The sequence below is a fragment of the Hemiscyllium ocellatum genome, chromosome 45 (genome assembly GCF_020745735.1).
Source record: "Hemiscyllium ocellatum isolate sHemOce1 chromosome 45, sHemOce1.pat.X.cur, whole genome shotgun sequence".
NCBI classification, from domain to species: Eukaryota; Metazoa; Chordata; class Chondrichthyes; order Orectolobiformes; family Hemiscylliidae; genus Hemiscyllium; species Hemiscyllium ocellatum.
Window position 1 is genome coordinate 16,232,712 of NC_083445.1, and position 21,884 is coordinate 16,254,595.

The 21,884-nt window shown below is 40.2% G+C and overlaps 1 protein-coding gene across 2 annotated transcripts in view; it reads left to right on the forward strand.

The window, feature by feature from the left end:
- The first annotated feature begins 516 nt into the window (after positions 1 to 516).
- Positions 517 to 21,884, forward strand: part of LOC132835944 (adhesion G protein-coupled receptor E3-like) — a 52,221-nt gene continuing 30,853 nt past the window's right edge. For both annotated transcript variants that reach the window (XM_060855081.1, XM_060855082.1), the window contains exons 1-8: positions 517 to 643; positions 4,292 to 4,384; positions 5,223 to 5,378; positions 6,720 to 6,812; positions 8,542 to 8,694; positions 15,042 to 15,134; positions 19,111 to 19,169; positions 20,682 to 20,783. In XM_060855081.1, coding sequence (XP_060711064.1) covers positions 610 to 643; positions 4,292 to 4,384; positions 5,223 to 5,378; positions 6,720 to 6,812; positions 8,542 to 8,694; positions 15,042 to 15,134; positions 19,111 to 19,169; positions 20,682 to 20,783 — 783 coding nt within the window. In that variant the 5' untranslated portion in view covers positions 517 to 609. The remainder of the gene's footprint in view (positions 644 to 4,291; positions 4,385 to 5,222; positions 5,379 to 6,719; positions 6,813 to 8,541; positions 8,695 to 15,041; positions 15,135 to 19,110; positions 19,170 to 20,681; positions 20,784 to 21,884) is intronic.

The window sequence follows — 21,884 nt, forward strand, 5'->3', positions numbered from 1 at the left end:
AGTAAAGCCATCCTTAAGATGAGTACATCGAAGGCCTATCATTTTCATTATTAAATTAAATCTAATGGCACATTCAAATAATTTATCATCTCAGCCATATTGCAAACAGTGATGGTCACAGTCATTAAAACCTGGTCCTCAAACCAAAGGCAGCATTTATAATCAAGTTCAGAATTGCTCTACAGGGTTGTGTGAGTTCACAAAGAAGAGTTATCATCCCTTTTTCTAATCCATAAAATGTGACATCAAGGCAACAATGCAAGTGTACTGATAATATCTCTCCATCAGATATAATTGTGTCTGGCCCTCAAACAAATTTACTTTGGATTCTCTCCTTCAGCTCAGCTGCTGCTTAAGTCTGCTTGTTTCAACACGTTTTCAAACTGAACAAGCATCAAACCAGTGCAATGATTAAGCATTTCTAACTGACTTGGGAACTCCCTGAAAGCATTCATCCATTTCCCTTCTTGTGTCCTGTGACTATAAGAATGCAGCTCCCGACTGGTTATGTCCCACTTCTAAAGAGGGCACAGAGCTGTACAGAAGTGTTGAAGAGTGTGACATGCTATCTGGAGGGTCATATCCAGACAGACAACATCTTGGAAAACCATGGCATTGCTAACCTCAACGTATCTGATCTTAGGTAAGTGGTTGACATTTAGAGCTGGAGTCATGAAAGCAGAAATGATGTTGCACAGAAGATATTCAGTCAGTGGTGACTATAAGAGCTCTTTGAAAAAGATAACCAGTTAGTCCCAGTGTACAACCCTGTTTCCCCTGTCCTAACCTCTCAGATACCTGTGAATCACACTCACTGATTTTTTTAAAGAGCCTTTTCATTGTGTTGGAAGTTGGGGAGCACAAAGCTTTACTATAGGCAGCCTCTTATTATTGCCATTTTCCCAACTTTCAGGTCCTCAGGAAGCCTAACCCTAATGCTTTTGCTGGACTTTGAAAGGAAAAAAAAAGGGCTCTTTTTTGCATTAACCATCCCTGGCAAGTTGACACTAATGTGTCTAATCAGTGACAACTCACTGCATTAAAACATTTGCCCTCATACTTCTTTTCCAGTCACCTTAAAGTAGCGTTCTCTTGTTCTTGATCATTGCACTAATGTGGAGAGTTTCTCCTTAGTTACTCAGTCCAGACCTGTCATGACTGTGAACACCTGTATCAAATTTTCCTGTTAAGCTCACTGCATAGGCTGCAAGGTGAGGAATGTCCTACAGTCTGAGTTTGTTGAAAATGCTAAGCCTTCCTTTCCTCTTGGTAGAGGAGAGGAGATCTCCCTGACATCTTGAACCATTTTATATCTTTTGTCAACATCACGAACAAAAATCAATGTATTTGTCATCTTCACATTGCTGCTTGTAAGATCTTGTGTGCAAGATGTGATGTTTGTTTCGTACATTCAACATTGACTGCACTTCAAAAATACTCTGTTGGGTGTAAAGCATTTGCTGTATATTGGTCTTCTGAAAAGCATTAGATTTGAATACTTCTTGATGATTAAATGGCTTCACATTACACTCAGTCCTCAGAATTGAACCAGTCCCAGTTCATTGTAAAGTGTACTGCGGCCTGAATTTGAATCATGATAAACTTTGGACCAGCATGTCAAGTGCAAGGTTTACAAACGTCGTGTGTGGCAGATTGATGCACAGAATGACAATGTCTTACAGAGTTGGCCGACACTGCCCTGTCACAGTGTGTTCTGTGTGTGAGTCACTCTCACCATAGGCACAGTTTGTTGTAAATTTAAGCTGAACTTAATATAAGGACTTGGATTAAATAAATATTGAGGCAGTGATCTCGTACACTGTAAAATTTGGATGAATAAAGTATTGATCTAATAGGGGAAGCTATTCTAATAGGGGAAGCTATTCTACCCAAAGCTTTAAACACTTTGAAGGCATGTTCCACATCAAGTCCCTTTCACCCATCAAGATTTTGCTTACTGCCTCACAGCTTGACAGAGCTTTAAGTACAAGTTTCTTACTCTTCTTTGTAAACTTCTCCCTATCATTCTGAAGTCTTTCCTGTAGAAACTGGTCAAAGTGAAGGCAAAGTCATGAACTATCTTTGGGCTTAAACAGAACTATAAATATATAAATACTGCAGTATATGATGTTCGTTGGTATACCATGCTCAGCTTTATAGTCACATTAGCTAAGGACTAAATCCATCTTCTTTGTGTATTCTTGTCTATGCTGATTATGTCGTCTTGAATATAGTGTGGTACAGTTGAGTTTGGTCAACTGTGTTCCAGTTCTGCCTACACTGTGCTATTTATGCTGAATGATGTATAGCTATGTGATATCATCACAAAGTTGTTGCAGAGTCCAGAAGCCCTTTCAGAACATATCTAGCTTTGCAGTCTTTGGAGGTCACTGTGCTCCTCCAATTCTAGCCTGTAGTTTATCTCTAAACTCATTGATCTGCTGTTTGTTTTCAGCTACTTAGCTCTAGAAATCCCTCCATACCTCTCCATCCTCCTTCAAGGACCTCCTAAAATAGTGCTGTTTTGAGGGATTGGGGGGTTTGGGAGGAGGGAGAGAGAGAGAGAGAGACCCGTGAGAGTAACAGGATGGCAGTAGTGTTGGATTGTGGTGTTAGGAAGAGGAAGTGATTTGGGCTACATATGAGGTGAAGTCGTCTTTCCATTGACTTTTTCAGAGCAGAAATCAAGCCTCAAAATTAGGCCATACCCCTATTTTGTTTTAAAAAATGGAGTATTTAAGTGGGCCAGGCTTGGTCCTAGCTTCATGCCAGCCATTGCTTCCTCAGAGGTTTAGAACCCAATGTTTTGGCTCACAACCCCACTAAGGGATGTAGACCCACAATTTACGAATCTCTGTTACATTAATTACCTCTTTGACCAGGCTTTTGATCACCTGTGCTAAAATCTCCAGACATAGCTCACTGTCAAATTTTGTACGATAATCAATCCTGTAAATTGCCTTGGGACAATTTACTGTGTTAATGACATGGTGTGAATGACCATCATGGAATACAATTGGGAATTTGTGCGCCACAATCATAACCCAACTAAACTTTTGTGCCCTGAATTGATGGAATCACAGACCAATGATCTAAATGCTGAACAGGCAGGCGATGGTTTTGGGCTTGTCTATTTTATGTGGATTATATTTGATGATTTGGTCTGTGTGGAAGTTCTGACAGCCATTGCGTGACTAACCTAGGCTCAAATTGTGTTTGTCAGTTGACTAGTGATTGATTAATAGCTTTACTCAGTAAGGCAGTAATAAATGTACATTTGGAGAACAGGTGAGATGTGTCTGTTGATGTTGAAATTATCTTCCCCATTGCAGAGTCAACCAGGTGAAATACTCTAAGGCTTTGTTGATGATTGAACAATTAACTTGGCTCATTAATAGTACCTGAAGTGCTGGGTTCTTATGTTGTAACCACGCATATTAACACGAAAATTGTGCAGTTAGATCCCAGCTGGATAAACCATGATAGGTCTGGACAGAGCAGTTCAGGAGAAATTATCTACTGGCTGCACTGGAGAGGGAGCTGGCATTGATCTGAGGCAATGATGACTAAGGCAAAACTTTTTTACACAGGAGGTGATGAGGATTTGAAATGCACTACCTGCTTGTTAAGTGGAGGCAGATTCAATTGCAGCTTTCAAAAAGGAATTGAACATTTACTTGAAAATAAGTAAATTTGCATGGTTGTGGTGAATTGGTGTCATGGGGACTGAAATTAGTTGCTTCTGAGGTGAAACCAGCACAGATCTAGGAGACTACTTGTGGTTTAAACATTGCGTGATTCTGTGGATGGAATAATATGTACATGGTGTTTTGCCATGTCGAGACTAAATGCATTGAGTAAGTGATGGACAGATGAATTTAACTTGACAAAGCCAATTGCATTTGTAATGTCTCTGTGTATCTCTGTACAGTCTAGGACAAAACTGGCCATTCCACATGCCTTACCCATTGACTCTGCATTTACAGTTGAGGTCTGTAAACATTGCAGAGACTGAAGGAAACTGTGGGTGGTGATGAGGGGATATGCAGTTGTCATGTATGCCAAGATAACAGTGGGCATCAGACTCGAAGAAGTAGCTCACCATCCCTTGTGCCCTGTGCTTTTCTGTATGTTCATTCCCCTCTGTCAGCAGTGCCAGGCACTCACCATGGCACTGGTTACCTGTGACAAATTTAAACTAACCTGATTAACAAAGCAAATCCTCTTCACGCAGCAAACTGAACAATATCTATTTCATAATGAGTAATTAAATGTTTCTTTTTTTTTACAGTGAGCTACTTTGGGAGGTTAATGAACCAATTTATCATCTGCAGTGATAACTGCTCACCTTCTGTCTACTTTCAAAACAACATGGTCTGTATTGGTGAGTCCCTAACCACAAAAGAAAGCCAAGCAGCCTTCACGGCCTCACGGTGTACCAAAGCACTTTATCGTCAAATAAATAATTTTTCACATTTATTATTATATGTGAGAACTGTTATAATATAGGCAATTTGGCTGCAGCAAGCTTCTATAAACAACAGTGAGGTAATGAGCAGATAACTTGTTTTTAGTGCACCTGAGGGAGCAGAGTGGACATCAGTTAAATAAGCCACCTGGAAACAGCTCTTCAGCAAAGGACTTCAGTGTTAGCTTTAACCATGTGCTTAATTTCTGCAAAACCATGTTACTACTGGATTGACATCACACATTACTCTGTCTAATATGTTTTGTCTTTCATAAGATTCTAGAATTACTTAGCTAGAGCTTGTTCTAAACTCTAGAAGGATTTTGAGTAAAACTTGTGTTGTCACCAGATGCTGATGCTTTCTGAACCTCTACAAAGGGGATATGACACTATACTGTAAGATCATGGGGTTGGGATTTCCTGCCGTTTTCAGAAACTTGTCTCACCATCCTTTGCGAAATATCAAATTTCTGTCAATGGTTGCTATGCTGAGGCAGAAGAGGTTATGAAAATGGCCAGAAGGCTCAGAGAGACAATCAGCCTGCAACTTGCTCAGTTCTGCAATCTCCAGGAATTGTGGAAGTTTTATACAGTTTAGCAATTGATGCCAGTTTAAAATAATATTTCCCATCTCCCTTCGATATCCCAACTCCCACCACCTTCAAACTTCAAACAAAAAAAATTCACTGTCTTCTATTTGATCATCTTAATTGATGTATTTAAAATGTTTTTCTAACACTTGCCTATATTTCAGATTATGACCACTGTGACATGGATCGAGTTATTCAAATCAAAGACTGTTCGGGGGCTGCAAATTGTCAAGATGCACCTGCGGGTTTGCACTGTCAATGTGTCAAAAAAGAGAATTCCTTTTTAGCAGAACTTTCCAGTTCATCACCAAGCTGCAGAGGTAATAGCAAGGAATCACACGTTATACTTCTCTGTGAGTTAATTCTGAAATGTTGTTTCAGAGTGAATCCATTCTCTTTGTTATTTTTCTTGAGTACTTGGAAAGAGAGGGAATGAATTGGCAGGGGTGTGGAACAGTGAGGGTTGGCCAAAAGACTGGCTAACATAACTATGGCCAACTTCTGTTCCTAATTCAGTTAGTTGTTTCTTCATGTGTCTGCAGTGAATGGGAAAATAGAGAGAGGACCGTGAAACAAAATTCTGAAACAGAAGGATGCAGCAGCAATGTTTTCATGCCCTAATACTATCCCTGACAACAACTGCTTATATTTATATAGCGCCTTTAACACTATTGCAAGAGGAATGGAATGTAAAAGTAGGGTTATTTTGCTCTAGTTGAACACTGTTTTGATGAGATCACATCTGGAGTACTGTTCACAAGCTTTGTAAATGGACCAGAAATATCTATACAGAGGCTGATATTCATTCAGCAAGTCACACTTCATTTTTATGTTCACAATACACCAGACATGGCCAGCCAGCTCAGAGTCGATCCCTCAAGTCAGGAGACTGTGGGTACCCTGTTTATATGTATCATCCAGGGCTCTCTGATTAGCACAGGTTAATAACTCCAGTCAAGAATCTCATGGTCAATATAATCCACTTGGTTCCAATCACTACAGAATCTAATTGCATTAGAATCAGTTCAGAGAAGGTTTACTCAACTGATTTATGGGATGCAAGGGTAGCTTATGAGGAAAGGTTGGGCTACTTGGGTCCATGACCATTAAAATTTGGGATAATGAGAGGTGATATTATTGAAAGACCATTTGCTGGACTTTTAAATTGTCTAAAATCAATAACTGCACAGTGGAGGATACTGTCACACAGCTTTTAAATTCATATTCCATTCTGCACCTCTTATGTTGTGTCTGCAGGAGAGATAAAGTGGCTTGGATAAAGCAGCTATGGCAGAAATGATATGAGTAAATCTGACTGGTGTTTTGCAAACCCTGCATACTTTTACTCACAAGGGACACAAGTCCTGGTCATGAAGAAAATAAGCAGCTGTAAAAACAAATGGTACATCAAAAAGCTGAATGTCACCTTTGCAGGGCCCAATGCAGGTCCTTTCTTGTTAAAATGCACTTAGTCCACCAGAAGACCAGAATATCTTGCTGTATGTTGCTGTGCAGTGTAAGGTTAATCCTGAATGCCACCCTTAAATCCCCTCCCCAAAAAAAACAAATTTTCCAAACATTTATTCTTTCTCACAAAACCTTTTTTTCAGCAAAACAATTATATCAGAGGACTACTTTCAAGTATTTAATTCTTTCTGCAGAGATTGACCAGCGTTATGTCAACAATACGATGATCTTCAATACTAAATTTTGTCCACCAGGATACTATTTTGACAGGAGAAGGTTCTGCTTTGGTGAGTTATTGTTAATAATGGGTCTCCTGTCTTTCTGCCCTTCTTAAAGTGGCTAACTGTGGATATTGGTGTCAAATAAACTGTGGTAATGCTGCTGAATTAGTAATCCGGACCAATGATTTATGGGCAGCAGTTCAAATCCCAGCAATTACGTAACTCTGGAATTAAAGAAAAATAATAATTTCAGCAAGGGCAACCATTACACCATGTTAACAAAAAGCACCTGGCTCTTATATGTCCTTGAGAGAAAAAAATACATGCAGTGCCCTTTGTGGCTCTAAAGCTAACCAGGGTATGAGGAGACAGTTCACCACTATCACTTTCTCAAGCAAAGTTAGGGATGAGCAATAAATGCTGATGTTGCTAACAAATATTGTTTGCAACTAATAAATGCGCTCATTCAAATAATCTGACAGAATACATTTGTTTTTTTGATCTCCTTAATATTACTCTGTGTCATGTGCAGAGATATGGACAATAATTTTAATTTCCTGGAAACTTTTCGGCAATCCTGGATGGTTGGTAACTCTATTCTGGTTGGCGGAGAATAAATGCAGAATATATGTCGGCTTCAGCGCCAGGAAGGGATCTACAAAGCCACTGAGCAGTGAATGTTAACATAAACTCCTAAAAAATGAGAAAGTTTCAATCAGATCAGCTATCATCTTATTAAATGGTAGAGTAGTCTTGAAGAAGCAAATGGTCTACTGCTGGCCCTTGTTTGCATGTGACATCTATGTAGCAACCTCAGGGAGGCCCAAAAAGCATTCTAACCAATGAACACTCCAGAGGGCTGCGTTGCAGGAAACATTATGGCCTATTTGTGCACAACAAACTCACACAAGCAGAAATTTGATAATGATTGGATTATCTGTTGTGGCATTAATTGAAGGATGAATGTTGGTTTGGACAAGACTTCAGCCAGTAGTGAGAGTATTCATTGAATTCCCTTATGAAAGTTACTACTGAGTCAGCTTCCATCCTACTTTAAGGAAGCGTGTTCCAGATCATTCCAAATCAATGCGTGAAAAATTTTTCTTCATCTCCTCTCTGGCCCTATTATGGAATATCTTAAATTTTCATCTTCTGAATACCAACCCTTCTGGTAGAAAAATTTTCCCATTGTTAATCCATCATGGTTTTGTACACCCGTAATTAAATCTCCACTGAACCTTCACTGTGTAATTTTACTCATTTGTCCGTGCACATGACTCTCATCCCATGGCACCATTCCAGTAAGTCTCCTCGGCATGCTCTTTACGGCTTTGACAAATGCCGTAGAGCTGCAGAGAGCAACAAACTCAGCAAGCAGCAGAGAGCATTACCATAGAAAATGGCATCAACAGTGCTGATTTAGTGTCACTGCCATGTGGTGGAGTTGGTCATATATAGAACATCAAAGCTCAACCATCTAATGAAAAATATATCAAGTGGAACATAGTCCCTCCCAGTCCTGATTTGTGCACTCTGGATGGTCACTGAGGCATTATGGAGTCAGGAGGTGAACTCCACATCCTAAAATACCCAGTCTCTGACCTGCTTTTGTTGCTTTGGTGTTCATATGGCTGGTCTTTTTGAGTTACTGTATTGTTCACTAAATTGGATCAATAGAAGTTACTGATTGTCAATCCCACTCTTTAAACTCAGATTAAAAATAATCTCTGTGTGCTGCAATTTACCAGAAGATGTGTCACAAAGAGTGTTTACTAGCTTTTCTTCTTCTTTTCAGAGTGGACTTGTGATCTGCAAGAAGACATGAAGATTAACTGGTGTACTATAAATAGACGATGTTTTGATACCCCTAATTATCTCAATTGCAAATGTAGGCAAGTGTCTCATTCAATCAAAATACAGGTGGATGTAGGTTCACAGAGGTGCCTAGGTAAGTAGGACAATAATGAATTCTATTTACTTGAGAAACAAAAACTGTCAAGCATGTTTGTGATAGAGCACGGATTGTCACTGTCCCAGGATGTGGAGTTTGACCATGGTGGACTAAGATGAGAAGAAATCTTTTCACTCCAAGGTCTGTGAATCTTTGGAATTCTTTCTCCCCAGGGGCTGCAGAAGTTCAGTCATTGGATGGGGTCAAGACTGTGATAGATGGATTGTTGGACAGGAAGACAGTCAGTGAGTATGAGGGTAGTGAGGGAAGGTGGAGCTGATGTAGAATTTCGGTCACATGTTGTTGAGTGAATCTGATGTGCTGTATGACCTACTCCTGCCCGTATTTCTTATGTTTTGTCCTATGGAGCGCACTGCAATCTTAATGTAAACCTATTGGTTTCTTTAAAGGAAATTAATCAGGAAGATGTGTTTTTAATTTTAAAGAAAAGACGGTTTGTTATGGTGATGGAAACTATTGGCATAAAGACAACTAGCATAGCTTCACTGTGAGGCACAATGCTAGAAAATGGCAGGTCAGCAGAAGAGAGACCCGTGGATGTTATGTTTGGTTATCAGGGTTATGTAAACATGGGTAATTAGAAGAGTTTAATGGAATGTTGGAATTAACCTCAAGACTGCTAAAATTCAAAACTCTTGGAGAGATGGTACAAAGCACAACATGCCAGCAAGGCCCCCCTGGAATCTTATATTCAGTTCTGCATGCTGCACTTAAGGCAAACTATATTGGCTTTATCAGGGATGCATCCTATGTTCATCAGTTTGACACCGGAGCTAAAAGAGTTAAATTAGGTGATTAATATGGCTTACAAATGGTCGAATGCCTCCTGTCATGGTCTGTCTAGTGAAACCTTGTTCTTCTTCAGCAAATCAGTTAACGGAACCACTACTTTGCTGAAGTTTAGAACAAACTTCCGATAGAATCCGCGGAGTCCTAAGAATTGAAGCACCTCTTTCTTCAAGGTTTGCCGCGGAAATTCCTCTTTCGTCTTTGAGTTCCGTGGGGTCAACCTTCCATGACCGATGTTATGTACCAAGAATGTCACCTTTGCTTTCACAAATTCAGTTCAATTTAAATTTATTACCAGTTTTGCTTCTCATAGTCTTTCAAAGAGCTCTGCCAATTGTGCCATGTGATCTTTCCAGGACTTACTAAAGATCACTACATCGTCCAAATAGACTGCACAGTTTGTTACCCAGCCACAACTCTGTTCATGAGTCGTTGGAATATGGTGGGGGGGGAGGGGCATTCTTAATTCCATCACTTTAAACAGATGTAGTCCATTTGGGATTACAAATGCAGAATTTTCCTTCACCGACTCTGATAAAGGTACCTGCCAGTAACCACGCATTAAGTCCAACTTGGTGATGTAACTGGTTTGTCCAACTTTCTCGATGCAGACCTCCATTCTAGGAATTGGATATAAGTCTGATTTTGTAACGGCATTGACCTTCTGATAATCACACAGAATAGTTGATCCAGTCTGGTTTGGGAACTAAGCCGATCGGCAAACTCCACTTGCTCTGGCTTGGATCGATGATGTCCTCATCGAGGCACATCAAAATCCACATCATCTGGATTTGATTCCTCACTCTGCAGGGCAGTAACTAACACCTGTTTCTTCAGTTCTTTCTCACAAGTATAATACGGTTTCAGTATGTTCATATTACGTACCCGATACCAATTTTTTCATCTGATATCTTTACTAGATAGTTCCCCTGACAACTTTTTCTCAATTTAATAGGGACCACTAAACCTGGCTTTGAAGAGATCCTCTATCACTGGTAACAGCACTAACACGTCATCCCCTCAGGCAAACATCCGCGTCTCAGACTGTTACCTACCGCCTGCTTCATTCTATACTGTGCCCTCTTTAGGTGCTGTTTAGCGAACTCATCTACTCGATTTAGTTTCGCCATCATATCCAATACATCATATATGTGTGACATCTCCAATTTTGGTTCTGTCAATTTTTCTTTAATCAATTTCAAAGAGCCTCGCACTTCGTGCTCAAATATTAACTCAAAGGGAGTGAACTGTGTAGATTTGTTTGGGGCATCTCTAATGGCAAACAATACGAAGTGATTTTTTAAACTCCTCTAGTAGAATAATCTCTCTTAGCCTCAAAGGTCCTATCTATTTTCAAAGCATGCACCCATCTATCAAAATGACTGTGTTTAATTCTTTCAAACTCAGCATAAATCTGACCTGGTTCCTTGTTCATGTTTCTGAACTGCTGTCTATATGCTTCAGCGACCAGTTAATAAGCGCTTAAGATCGCCTGTTTAACCTCTTCATAATCTCTTGACCCCTCATCTGACAGCGCAGCAAATACCTCACTAGCTTTGCCTACCATTTTAGTCTGAACTAGCATTACCCATACATCCTTGGGCCACTCCATCTGCCTCACCAATTTTTCAAATGAAATAAAGAAGGCTTCAACATCTTTCTCGTCAAAAGGTGGCAGAGCTTTGACATATTTGTATATATTGCTATCTTCTCTTCTAATCTCCATCCTGTTAACTTGAATTACTTCTACCGCACTTGTCTTTTTCTCTGACACACCTAAGTGTTTGAGTAACTCCCTTACAATTTCAGCTTTACTTTTGTCCTTGGTTAAATCCAAATCTAATTTCTCTGATCATTCTAAAAGTATGACCTTTTTCTTCCCTTCTAATCTTTCTTGGCAATTTGAGAACCATCTTCAAATCCCAAAACCAATTTAGCAATTTTAAGAGCCATTTCTCTCTCCTTTAATTTAATCAACCACAAGTCATTGAAGTTAAACAAATTGTCCCACCTACGTTTTATTTCAAGATCTAGGGCACTAACCTGCAAGTATTTAAATCTGTTGAGATTTTTCTTACCCCCAAATCTATTCAAATCTGTCTAAACCATTCAAATCACAAGTCCAAGACCCAAACTATTCAACAATGGACAAAAGCCCTCAAACTGTTCAAATCCCTGACAAGCCCCCAAACTGTTATGACACCGGTTAAACCCTCCTGTTTAATTTAAACGAACAACACAGAAAAGATTTATCCCGTGCAGTAATCTATGAAAATCCAAGAGGCCAAGAACTATTTAAAGTTTAATAGAGAATACTTAACTAACAACTATTTACTACTCCTTCCTCTAACCTATTTTTTACTTTCCCTTCTATTATATAGTCTGATAAAACCCCGACTAAGGTTGACTGAAAAATTCAAAGTTCAAAACCAGCCAACGATTGAATCTTTTCTTTATCTTCCTCTGTAGAGTTGCTCTCCAGGTTGGTGTTGATGTTTTTCTCTGTGCAAATTCCTTCTCTTGACAGGTACCTCTCAGAGAATTCTGACTAGCAGCGTATATTTTTTGGTCTTTTGGCAGTTCTCCCCGTCTTATACCCCCAAAGCAAGGGATTATGTCATTGCTATTAATATTGTCAATATATTCAATTCAAACTTGATTGGAGTTTGGTTTTTTTGCGGCGTATAGTTTAAACTGATTAGCCTGATTCAAACTTGCTTTTGGATCCATGCAATCAGGTACACTAGTTACTGGACCACATGTTACATTGTATCTTATTCAGAACACTTGGTGCTGTCAGGTAATTCTCTTAGCTTTTAACTCTCAAAGGTATAGTACACTTACATCTTCATAGCACTAGGCTTGTGTTCCTGGATTAATAGAAGGTTCACCACCAGCATTGACATCGGCTGTGCTTGAAAACCAGGATAATGTCTGCAAGGCTTCATGATTTGTACATTTAAAAAAATGATCTAATTGAAGTGCTTAAAACGATGACAGGTTGATGGAGTGCAGTTATTTGTTCTCAGAGAAGATTTCAGAACAGTGTCAGAATAGAGCTAGGCTGTTTGAGGGAGATGGCAGTTAGCAAGTTGGATTATAATAGGGAGGTGGGAAATAGTCTCGGTGATGGTGAGATTATGAGCTCAGAAACATGTAAAATGAAGTGGAAGCCTGGAACTCTGTCCCTCAAAAGGCAGTTATGAATGAAGATTAATTAAAAATCTCCAAACTGAGATTGATAGATTATTGTTAGTGAAGAGTCCTGAAGAACTGTGAAATGAATATGGGTTGTCAAAGTTGGATATAAATCACACATGGACTAATTGCATGACAGAATTTCCTTGAGAAGCTGAATGGTCTATGTCTATTCCTTTATTCCTGTCTAATTGCTTCCATACTGATCGATCTGTCCAGTTTTAACCGGTTAAAGAGCTTGAGCCTTTAATATTTTGGCCAAAACTGGAACACATTGGTTGAATCACAATTCTGCAGGATTATAGGAATCTTATTGTGGAGGATGATTAAAGGACTGAGTAGATGTCAGTGATGCTCATGTACTCTTGGCACTTCAGTACACCTTGTAAAACTGCTGCCAACTCATAGAAGAACATTCTGCGAGAAACAGTAGCAGCTCTATTGTGTTTTAAGCAGAATTTATAGCATAGATATCAACTGCTTGATCCATTAGATTAGATTAGATTAGATTACTTACAGTGTGGAAACAGGCCCTTAGGCCCAACAAATCCACACCGACCCGCCAAAGTGCAACCCACCCAGACCCGCTCCCCTACATTTCACCCCTTCAGCTAACATTATGGGCAATTTAGCATGGCCAATTCACCTAACCTGCACATTGTTTTTGTACTGTGGGAGGAAACCGAAGCACCCAATTTACCTTCCCTGCTTATATTTTGTCTTGCTTGCATGGAGTCAAGGATCTGCTGTATAGAAAGTTCTTGATTAATGTAGTTTTGATTAATAAGGTTTCGCCACACATAATTTGCACTTTACATCCCAAAATTTCAATATGTGCACCTAATTCTTGATGATGCAGTTCTTACTTGACTTCAGCAGCACAGAAATAAATGTGAAACGAAACTTACCATTCCTGGATATATATGCTGTTCATTCAGCATTTAGATGTTACATGCCTTAATTAAGAGCTGATAAGTTTTTAGAAAAGTGTACACCACCAGAAAAAACATGGAGGCAAGAAACATCAACAGATAATATTTCTGCATATTTTCATGTCCATGAGTCTTTTATATTAAGCATAATCTTCTATTTGGTATTTGTTTGACATTCAGGGAACATAGTTAGAATGGGTTTCTGTGGGAATGTGTGATTTGAATAATGTGGTTCTATTTAGCATGGTGATTTTGAAGAATGTAACTACTGTTGTGTTAGCATACTATTGTGTTTTGTAACTATTATATTAGCACGATCTGTACTTCCTTAAAATAGATGTTCACAGCCATGAAGGAACCAATTTGCATACAGCAAACTCCCACAAACGGCAATAATAGGTTAGCTCTTTATAGTGATATTCAGTTGAAGGCTAAAGGTTGGCCGGTATTTCCCTGCTCCTCCGAATGGTGTTGTCAACTATTTTGCATCCACGTGAGATGGCATCTCAGTTTAACAATACCAAAAGACTGCACTGCTGACGTTTGTAGAGCTTCTGACCTCCTATTCTTTCCATCTCTGAGACTAACTATTGCCCACCTCCTTAATATCATCCAACTTCTCCCTCTCTTAACCCATCTGTACTTGAAACCCGACTCTATGTATTTGTTTCCCTAGACACAATCATTCCAAAATACACCTTACCTTCTGTAAACTTGGTATAAACCCAAAACTCCGCCACTTGTGTTTTAGTTCACAACAAGTCCCTAATACCTGTGGACTGATCTACATTGAATTCTGGTCAAGTAACATCTGGGCTTTAAAGTGCTTGTCCCTGTATTCAGGTTCCTCCAAGCATCACCTCTCCCCATCCTTGGAATCTCTTCCAACCTCACAACCTTCTCAGATATTTGTGCTTTCCTAATTCTGGTCTCATGTGCATCCCCAGTTTTCTTCGCTCCATCTGTGATGTTAGTTGTCTTGGTCCCAAGCTCTGGAATTCTCTCCCTAAACATCTCTGTCTCTCCGCCTTGCTTTCCTCTTTTGAGCTACTCCATAAAAGCTTGGTCAAAAATTTATGTTTTGTTCATCTGACCTAATATCTACTTACGTATTTTGATGTTACAGTGTGTTTTCTAATAGCCCTGTGAAGCATCTTGAATTGTTTCCGATTGTGTTAAATTCACCATACAGGTTAAGTTGTCGGTATTGATAGCACTTAGTTAGTTAACCCATGAAAGATTATGATCAATGTTATTGCATGAACCAAAGTATTACCTGTACTGTTGATTTTTCCCGATCACAGGAATTTTGGATCTGAAAGAGAATTGATTTGCCTACTTATTAATTTGACTGTAATGTGGGAAATACTTATGCAAACACTCATACATTTTATTTGGTTTTAGATATTGATGAGTGTCTTCAAAATCCATGTGGTGCTGAACAAGTCTGCACAAATAAACCTGGAAGCTACAGTTGTGATAACAAAACCTGCATTGGTAAAAACAAAGTTAATCAAGTTTTATTATTTAAAAAAAGTGCCATGTGAAATTTAGATTAATATTCAGACACACTGAATCAGCTCAAATGATAGAACCATAAATTCCTATTATACAGAAATAGGCCCTTTCGCCCAAACTGGTCCATGCCGACCAAAATGTCCACCCATGCTAACCCCATTTCAGTGTTTTTGGCCTAAATCTTTCCTATCCATGCATTTGTCCAAATACATTTTAAATGTTAATGTACGTGCCTCAACCACTCCTGCTGGAAGCTTATTCCACATGCGTACCACCCTCTGTTTATAGCCAAAGAAGTATCATTGAAGTGTGATGCATACAGCAAACTCACACAAACAGCAATAATTGATTAATTCTTTGTAGTGACAGTCAGTTGAGGGTTAAAGGTTGACCAATATTCACCCTACTCTTCAAAGTGGTGCCATCGACTATTTTGCATCCTCATGAGATGGAGTCTCAGTTTAACATCTCCAAAAGACTGCACTGCTGACAGTGCAGCATTCTGTCATAATTGCACTGGAGTGTTAGCCTGAGTTATCTGCTCAAATTCTTGAAGGGGACTTTGAAACCCCTGCTTTCTAACTTAGTAGTGAGGGTGTCACTGCTGAGTACGAGCTAATGTTTGTAGAGCTCCTGACCTCGTATTCTTTATGTATTTGTTTCCCTAGACATAACCATTCCAACACACTCCTTACCTTCTGTAAACTTGGTATCACTTGTGTTTTAATTCACAACAAGTGCTCACTGGTCCACGTTGAATCCTGGTGTAAAAACATTGCCTTCAGGTTCCCTTTCATTCTTTCCCCTCTAACCTTAAACTGATGCTGTCTAGTCCACAATTCCCCAACCCTGGGAAAAGGACTGAGTGCATTCACCCTATCCATGCCTCTCATGATCTTACAAGCTTCTATAAGATTCCCTTTCAGTCTCCTATGCTCTAAAGGAAAAAGTCCTAGATTGTTCAACCTCTCCCTATAATGCAGACTACTGACTCTTGACATCATCCTTGTAAATTTCTTCTGCACTCTTTCCAGTGTAAAACATCCTTCCTATAGCAAAACTGAACACAATTCTCCCAAGTACAACCTCACCAATGTCTTGTACAACTGCAATATAACTTCTCAACTTCTATGCTGAATGCCCTGACTGATGAAGGCCAGTGTGCCAAAAGCCTCCTTCACTGCCCTGTCTACCTGTGACTCCAGTTTCAGAGAGCTATACACTTGATCTCCACGTCCCTCTGTTCTACTGCACTCCTTAAGGACCTACCATTCACTATGAAACTCCTACATTGAGTTGACTTTCCAAAATGCAAGACCTTACACTTATCTATATTAAATTCCATTTGCTATTTCATGGCCCACTTCCCCAGCTGATCAAGGTTCTGCTGCAATTTCTGGTATCTTCCTCATTGTCCATGTAATTGCCTATTTTAATGTCATCTGCTAACTTACTAATCATGCTTTATACATTCTCATCCAAATCATTGATATAGATAAACAACAGTGGGCCCAGCACCGATGCCTGAGGCACTCAACCAGTCACAGGCCTCCAATCCAACAAGCATCCTTCCACTATTACCCACTGCTTCCTACCATCAAGCTATGTATCTAATTTTCTAGAAGAAGATGAGAACTGCAGATGCTGGAGATCAGAGCTGAAAATGTGGTGCTGAAAAAGCGCAGCAGGTCAGGCAGCATCCAAGGAGCAGGAGAATCGACGTTTCGTGCATGAGCCCTTCTTCAGGAATTCCTGAAGAAGGGCTCATGCCCGAAACGCCGATTCTCCTGCTCCTTGGATGCTGCCTGACCTGCTGCGCTTTTCCAACAACACATTTTCAACAGTGCATCTAATTTGCCAGCTCTCCCTGGATTCCATGTGATCTAACCTTCCAGAGCAGTCCACCATGTGAAACCTTATCAAAGACCTTACTGAAATCCATATAGATATGTCTATTGCCCTGCCCTCTTCAACCTAACTGGAACTCGAAAGATTTGTGAGGCATGATCTCCTGTGCACAAAACCTTTCCCAATCAAAACTCGTCTTTCCAAATGCATGTATATCTTATCTCAGAATCTTATCGTGACTTACCTACCACACATGTTTAGCTTACTGGTTTATAGTTTCCAGGCTTTTCTTTGCAGTCCTTTTTGAATAAGGGCACAATATGTACTACCCTCCAGTCTTCCAGTACCACACCCATGGCAAATGATGATACAAGAATATAATCCAGGCCCCCACAATTTCTCCTGTAGCCTCTTGCAGAGAAGAGGATATATCTCATCGGGACCAGGGGATTTATCCACCTTAATACATTCTAATACATTCAGCACCTCCTCTACTGTAATATGGATTGTTCCCAATATATAGCCACTGACTTGCCCAAATTCTCAATTCCTCATGTCTTTCTCAATGGTGAACACAGAGGATAAATATTCATTGGTATGTTATTTATCTGGTGAAGCTGTGGATGAGTGCCAGGCTTTAGAGCTCCCTTTGTTCATCCAGACAGTTAGCTTTCATTAGCCTACTCTGCCGTGGCATCATTGATGACCATCTCACTTCCGGGCACAATTTCTTGAGAACTCCCATAACTCCATTTTATCTGAAACCCAGTTGATCCAAAACTTTACTTTCAATTCATCACTAAATTCATCCTACTGTCATGATTCGTGAGGATAGGACTCATGACTGGAATCCAAACCTGTCCTCCTTGAGTTGCCATTTACAAATATATTTTTGTATGCACCCTGTGTCTCTCAAGCACTGAGATGTTTAAGTTACTTCAAACAGATTCAAATGCTGTCATATGACCAAATCAGCTCTTAACAAAGTGACATATTTTGTGATTATGACAAAGATAAACTTTCCATCTTTGGCCCTCTTGACCTGTACACAGTCATTGATGCAGTTGACTGCATCATCCTCCTCAAACCCCCCACCATTGTTGTCCAGCTGTGGGGGAAATCTGTTCTTACCTGGTTCCATTCATTATCTGTCTCATTGTAGCCAGAAATTCCCTGCAACAAAAACAGAATTTGCTGGAAAAGCTCAGCAGGCCTGGCAGCATCTGTGGAGAGAAATCAGAGTTAATGTTTTGGGTCAAGTGACCCTTCCTCAGAACTTTAATTCTGATTTCTTTCCACAGATGCTACCAGACCTGCTGACCGTTTCCAGCAGTTTCTGTTCTTGCTTCTGATTTACAGTATCTGCAGTTCTTTCGGTTCCTCCGTAACAATCTATCCTGCTTTCTCTTATACTATTACCTCTGGTATCCACAAAAAATCTGCCCTCAATCTCTTCTATTTCTCATATTACACCTTGCCAACATCATTCCAAAGCATAGTGTCTGTTCTGTAGGTACACTTATGAAACCCAATTCTACCTCACCTTAGCGCTCTCAACTCCTTGACTCTTCCATTAACTCTGACTTCTCTCCACAGATGCTGCCAGGCCTGCTGAGCTTTTCTAGCAATTTCTGTTTTTGTTGCAGGATTACCTCTAAATACAATGAGACAGGTAATGAATGGAACCAGCCCTATCAGACTGCCAATAGGGCTTCCAGTATTGGATGAGCAGAAATCTCCAATTAAATATTGGGTTTGAAGTCATTGTATTTTGGTCCCCACTCCAAACTCCATTCCCTTCATCTCCAACCCCAGTCAGATGTTAAGCCAGCTTGTTTGCACCACTGGCATTGTTACATTGTGTGCAAACTTGCTGCTTCATTTGCAGAAACAATGATTGCAACTTTATTGTCCATAAAGCATTTTGAAAAGTACTGTAGTCATGAAAGGCATGAGACAAATGTACATGAGTTTTACTTAAGACACTAAATGGCAATAAATATTGCCTTTTTCTTCATCCACATACTGAGAATGAGTAAAGGTGAATATGTACACATTTCTATTTGCTTTTGTAACTCTTGAATTCCATGTTTAAATGTCTTCATAGACCCAAATCAATTTAACATATCACGGTGCAATTTCATCCACTGGGACCAGCAGATTCAGGTATGTTACCACACCACATCATATTGCCATTCTGATGAAATAGCTGTAACAATAACCATGTGTGAAACATTTCAATCAAATGTTAACCTTTAAAGAAAGCAATATGCATTTTGGGGAATAGAGCAATTCCACATTGCCAGTGCTTTACCCTGAACGAATTTGGATTTCATCAATGAGGCAAAATGGTTTATGAGTGTTTCTTTACTATTATGGGACAGTCTAAAATGGAGCTGCCATCTGTCAAACGGTAGAATCTTCCACTCTGATCGATGATGAGTTTGGAGGTGTGAAAGGCATTTAGTGTGGCATGGCTGATCCTGCCTCCATTCAGATTAGGTTCTGAGCAGGAGGTCCCAGGTCGAGTTGCCAACCCCACCAATGAAGGACTTCTGACCTTCATGACTATTCCATGACCTCTGACTATTGCCAATGAGCGTCCACAATGGGTCAGATTGAAAGGGCAGCTTGTCACCTCAGTGGGATTGGTGGGGTTCCACAATCAAAGGCACTCAGTGCCTGGTCAGGGAACTGGACATTGGATAGGGGTGTGACAAAGAGAGTCACCTACTGCACTTATTACCAGTCCTGCTGTCTACTTCCATCCCTACGATCTCCAGCCCATGAACCTCCTCCCCACAACATCATTTAGCATGTTTTTAGGCTGTAAAACATAGGAGCAGAAGTAGGCCATTTAGCCTATTGAATCTACCCTGGCATATAATGTGATCATGGCTGATCTTATAATCCTCATTTCCACTTGCCTGCCATTTCCCCATCATCCTTGATCCACTTCATTATTAAAAACCTGTCTATCACAGCCTTGCATATACTTAACAATCAGCCTTCTGCGGTAAAGAATTGCCTGGAACATCCACAGTCCTGGAATTCTGTGGGTGCTCTTCTTCCAGCAATCACTGCCCCCTCATTGTGGTTGCACAGCACAGAGCTGCTAGCCTCTGGCTGACAGCTCTCACCTTGAATGAACTTCGAGCCCAAGGCCATGGTTCGAGGGAGGTCCATGCCTTGGCCTTGTCAGTGTCTGATTGCCATGTGGTTCAACAGGCTTCCCGAAAAGAGGCATGCATGGTTGTTGCTGATTCACTAGCCAATTGGCAAGACACCTAATGCTATAACAAGAGTCCACTCCGAGATTTGTGATATTGTGAAGACCATTTTCACCCATTCTGAGTCCAAGTTTGGAACTTACTGGATACAAGGAAATATTTCCTCTTCTTTGCTCCAGAGCTATATCTCACACCTCAATGCATATGTATGCAGGTGAGCATGTGCTATATATGTAGCTGAATACACAGAGTATTCACATATGTCTGATAATTGTCAGTTATATGATGGTATTTATGAAGTGTCATGCTTGTGATTTGTTTGCGCATGTTTGAACCCTACGTACCTTTGCTGACCTCTGAAAATTTTGCAAATTATTAATTCCCAGTGGACTGAGATTCACTCTCTACTCCTAAAGATGTTCAAGCTTTGTTTTCTTCCTTATCACAGAATCCTTGGTATACATTGCACAGATATTGTTCTGAGGTTAATTCGATTGTTGGACTGGTGAATGAGCAGTGTCAGGCCCAGAATGGTGAGCCTGCATTTCAGGTTAGTCACAGCAGATAGCACTTCATTTTGTTCCGTCACAGGGTTAAATTGGTAATTCAGCTCTGGGAGATTCCAGAACTCAGGGCCTATGTGCCTGAAGGTATGGCTGCACAATGAGGGAGTAAAGGAGTGGGGGAATAGAAAAAAGAATTGAATGGAAAGAGAGTGTAAAGATGTTAATGCATTTTACGATTGAACGAGATTTCAAAGATAAAGAATGTATTTCAAAGATAAAGTGGGTGAGGGTATGAAGCAATTTGAAAATGAGGTTTAGGAGCTTGGGTGTGTCAGAGCGCAGAGTGGTGATGGTGAACAATGGATATGTGGTTCACTATTTGCAATTTCTGCACTGGATTTGCTAGTCATTCAACCTGTCCTATGATATTGACAATATAAGGTTCGTATTCACACCTAGCCTACCAAATAATCTACGTCCCATGTATGTTCAAAGTGAGACTCTGGAAAATGTCACCTTTTTTAAGGAATGGAAAAAAATACTGGCCTGGTCAGCCATACCCATCTCCCATTAATGAATTGAAAAAGTTGTTTCCCTTAGCTCACAGTTGCGTCTCTCAAAAGACCATTATTGCTGAGGAGCTCCAACACCGGATCTGCTGCAGTAGCTCAGCCTTCTACAACATAGAACATAGAAAAATACAACGCAGTACAGGCCCTTTGGCCCTCGATGTTGCGCCGATCCAAGCCCACCTAACCGACACTAGCCCACTATCCTCCATATGCCTATCCAATGTCCATTTAAATGCCCATAAAGAGGGAGAGTCCACCACTGCTACTGGCAGGGCATTCCATGAACTCACGACTCGCTGAGTAAAGAATCTACTCCTAACATCTGCCCTATACTTACCACCCTTTAATTTAAAGCTATGCCCCCTCGTAATAGCTGACTCCATACGTGGAAAAAGGTTCTCATTGTCAACCCTATCTAAACCCCTAATCATCTTGTACACCTCTATCAAGTCACCCCTAAACCTTCTTTTCTCCAATGAAAACAGCCCCAAGTGCCTCAGCCTTTCCTCATACGATCTTCCTTCCATACCAGGCAACATCCTGGTAAACCACCTCTGCACCTGTTCCAGTGCC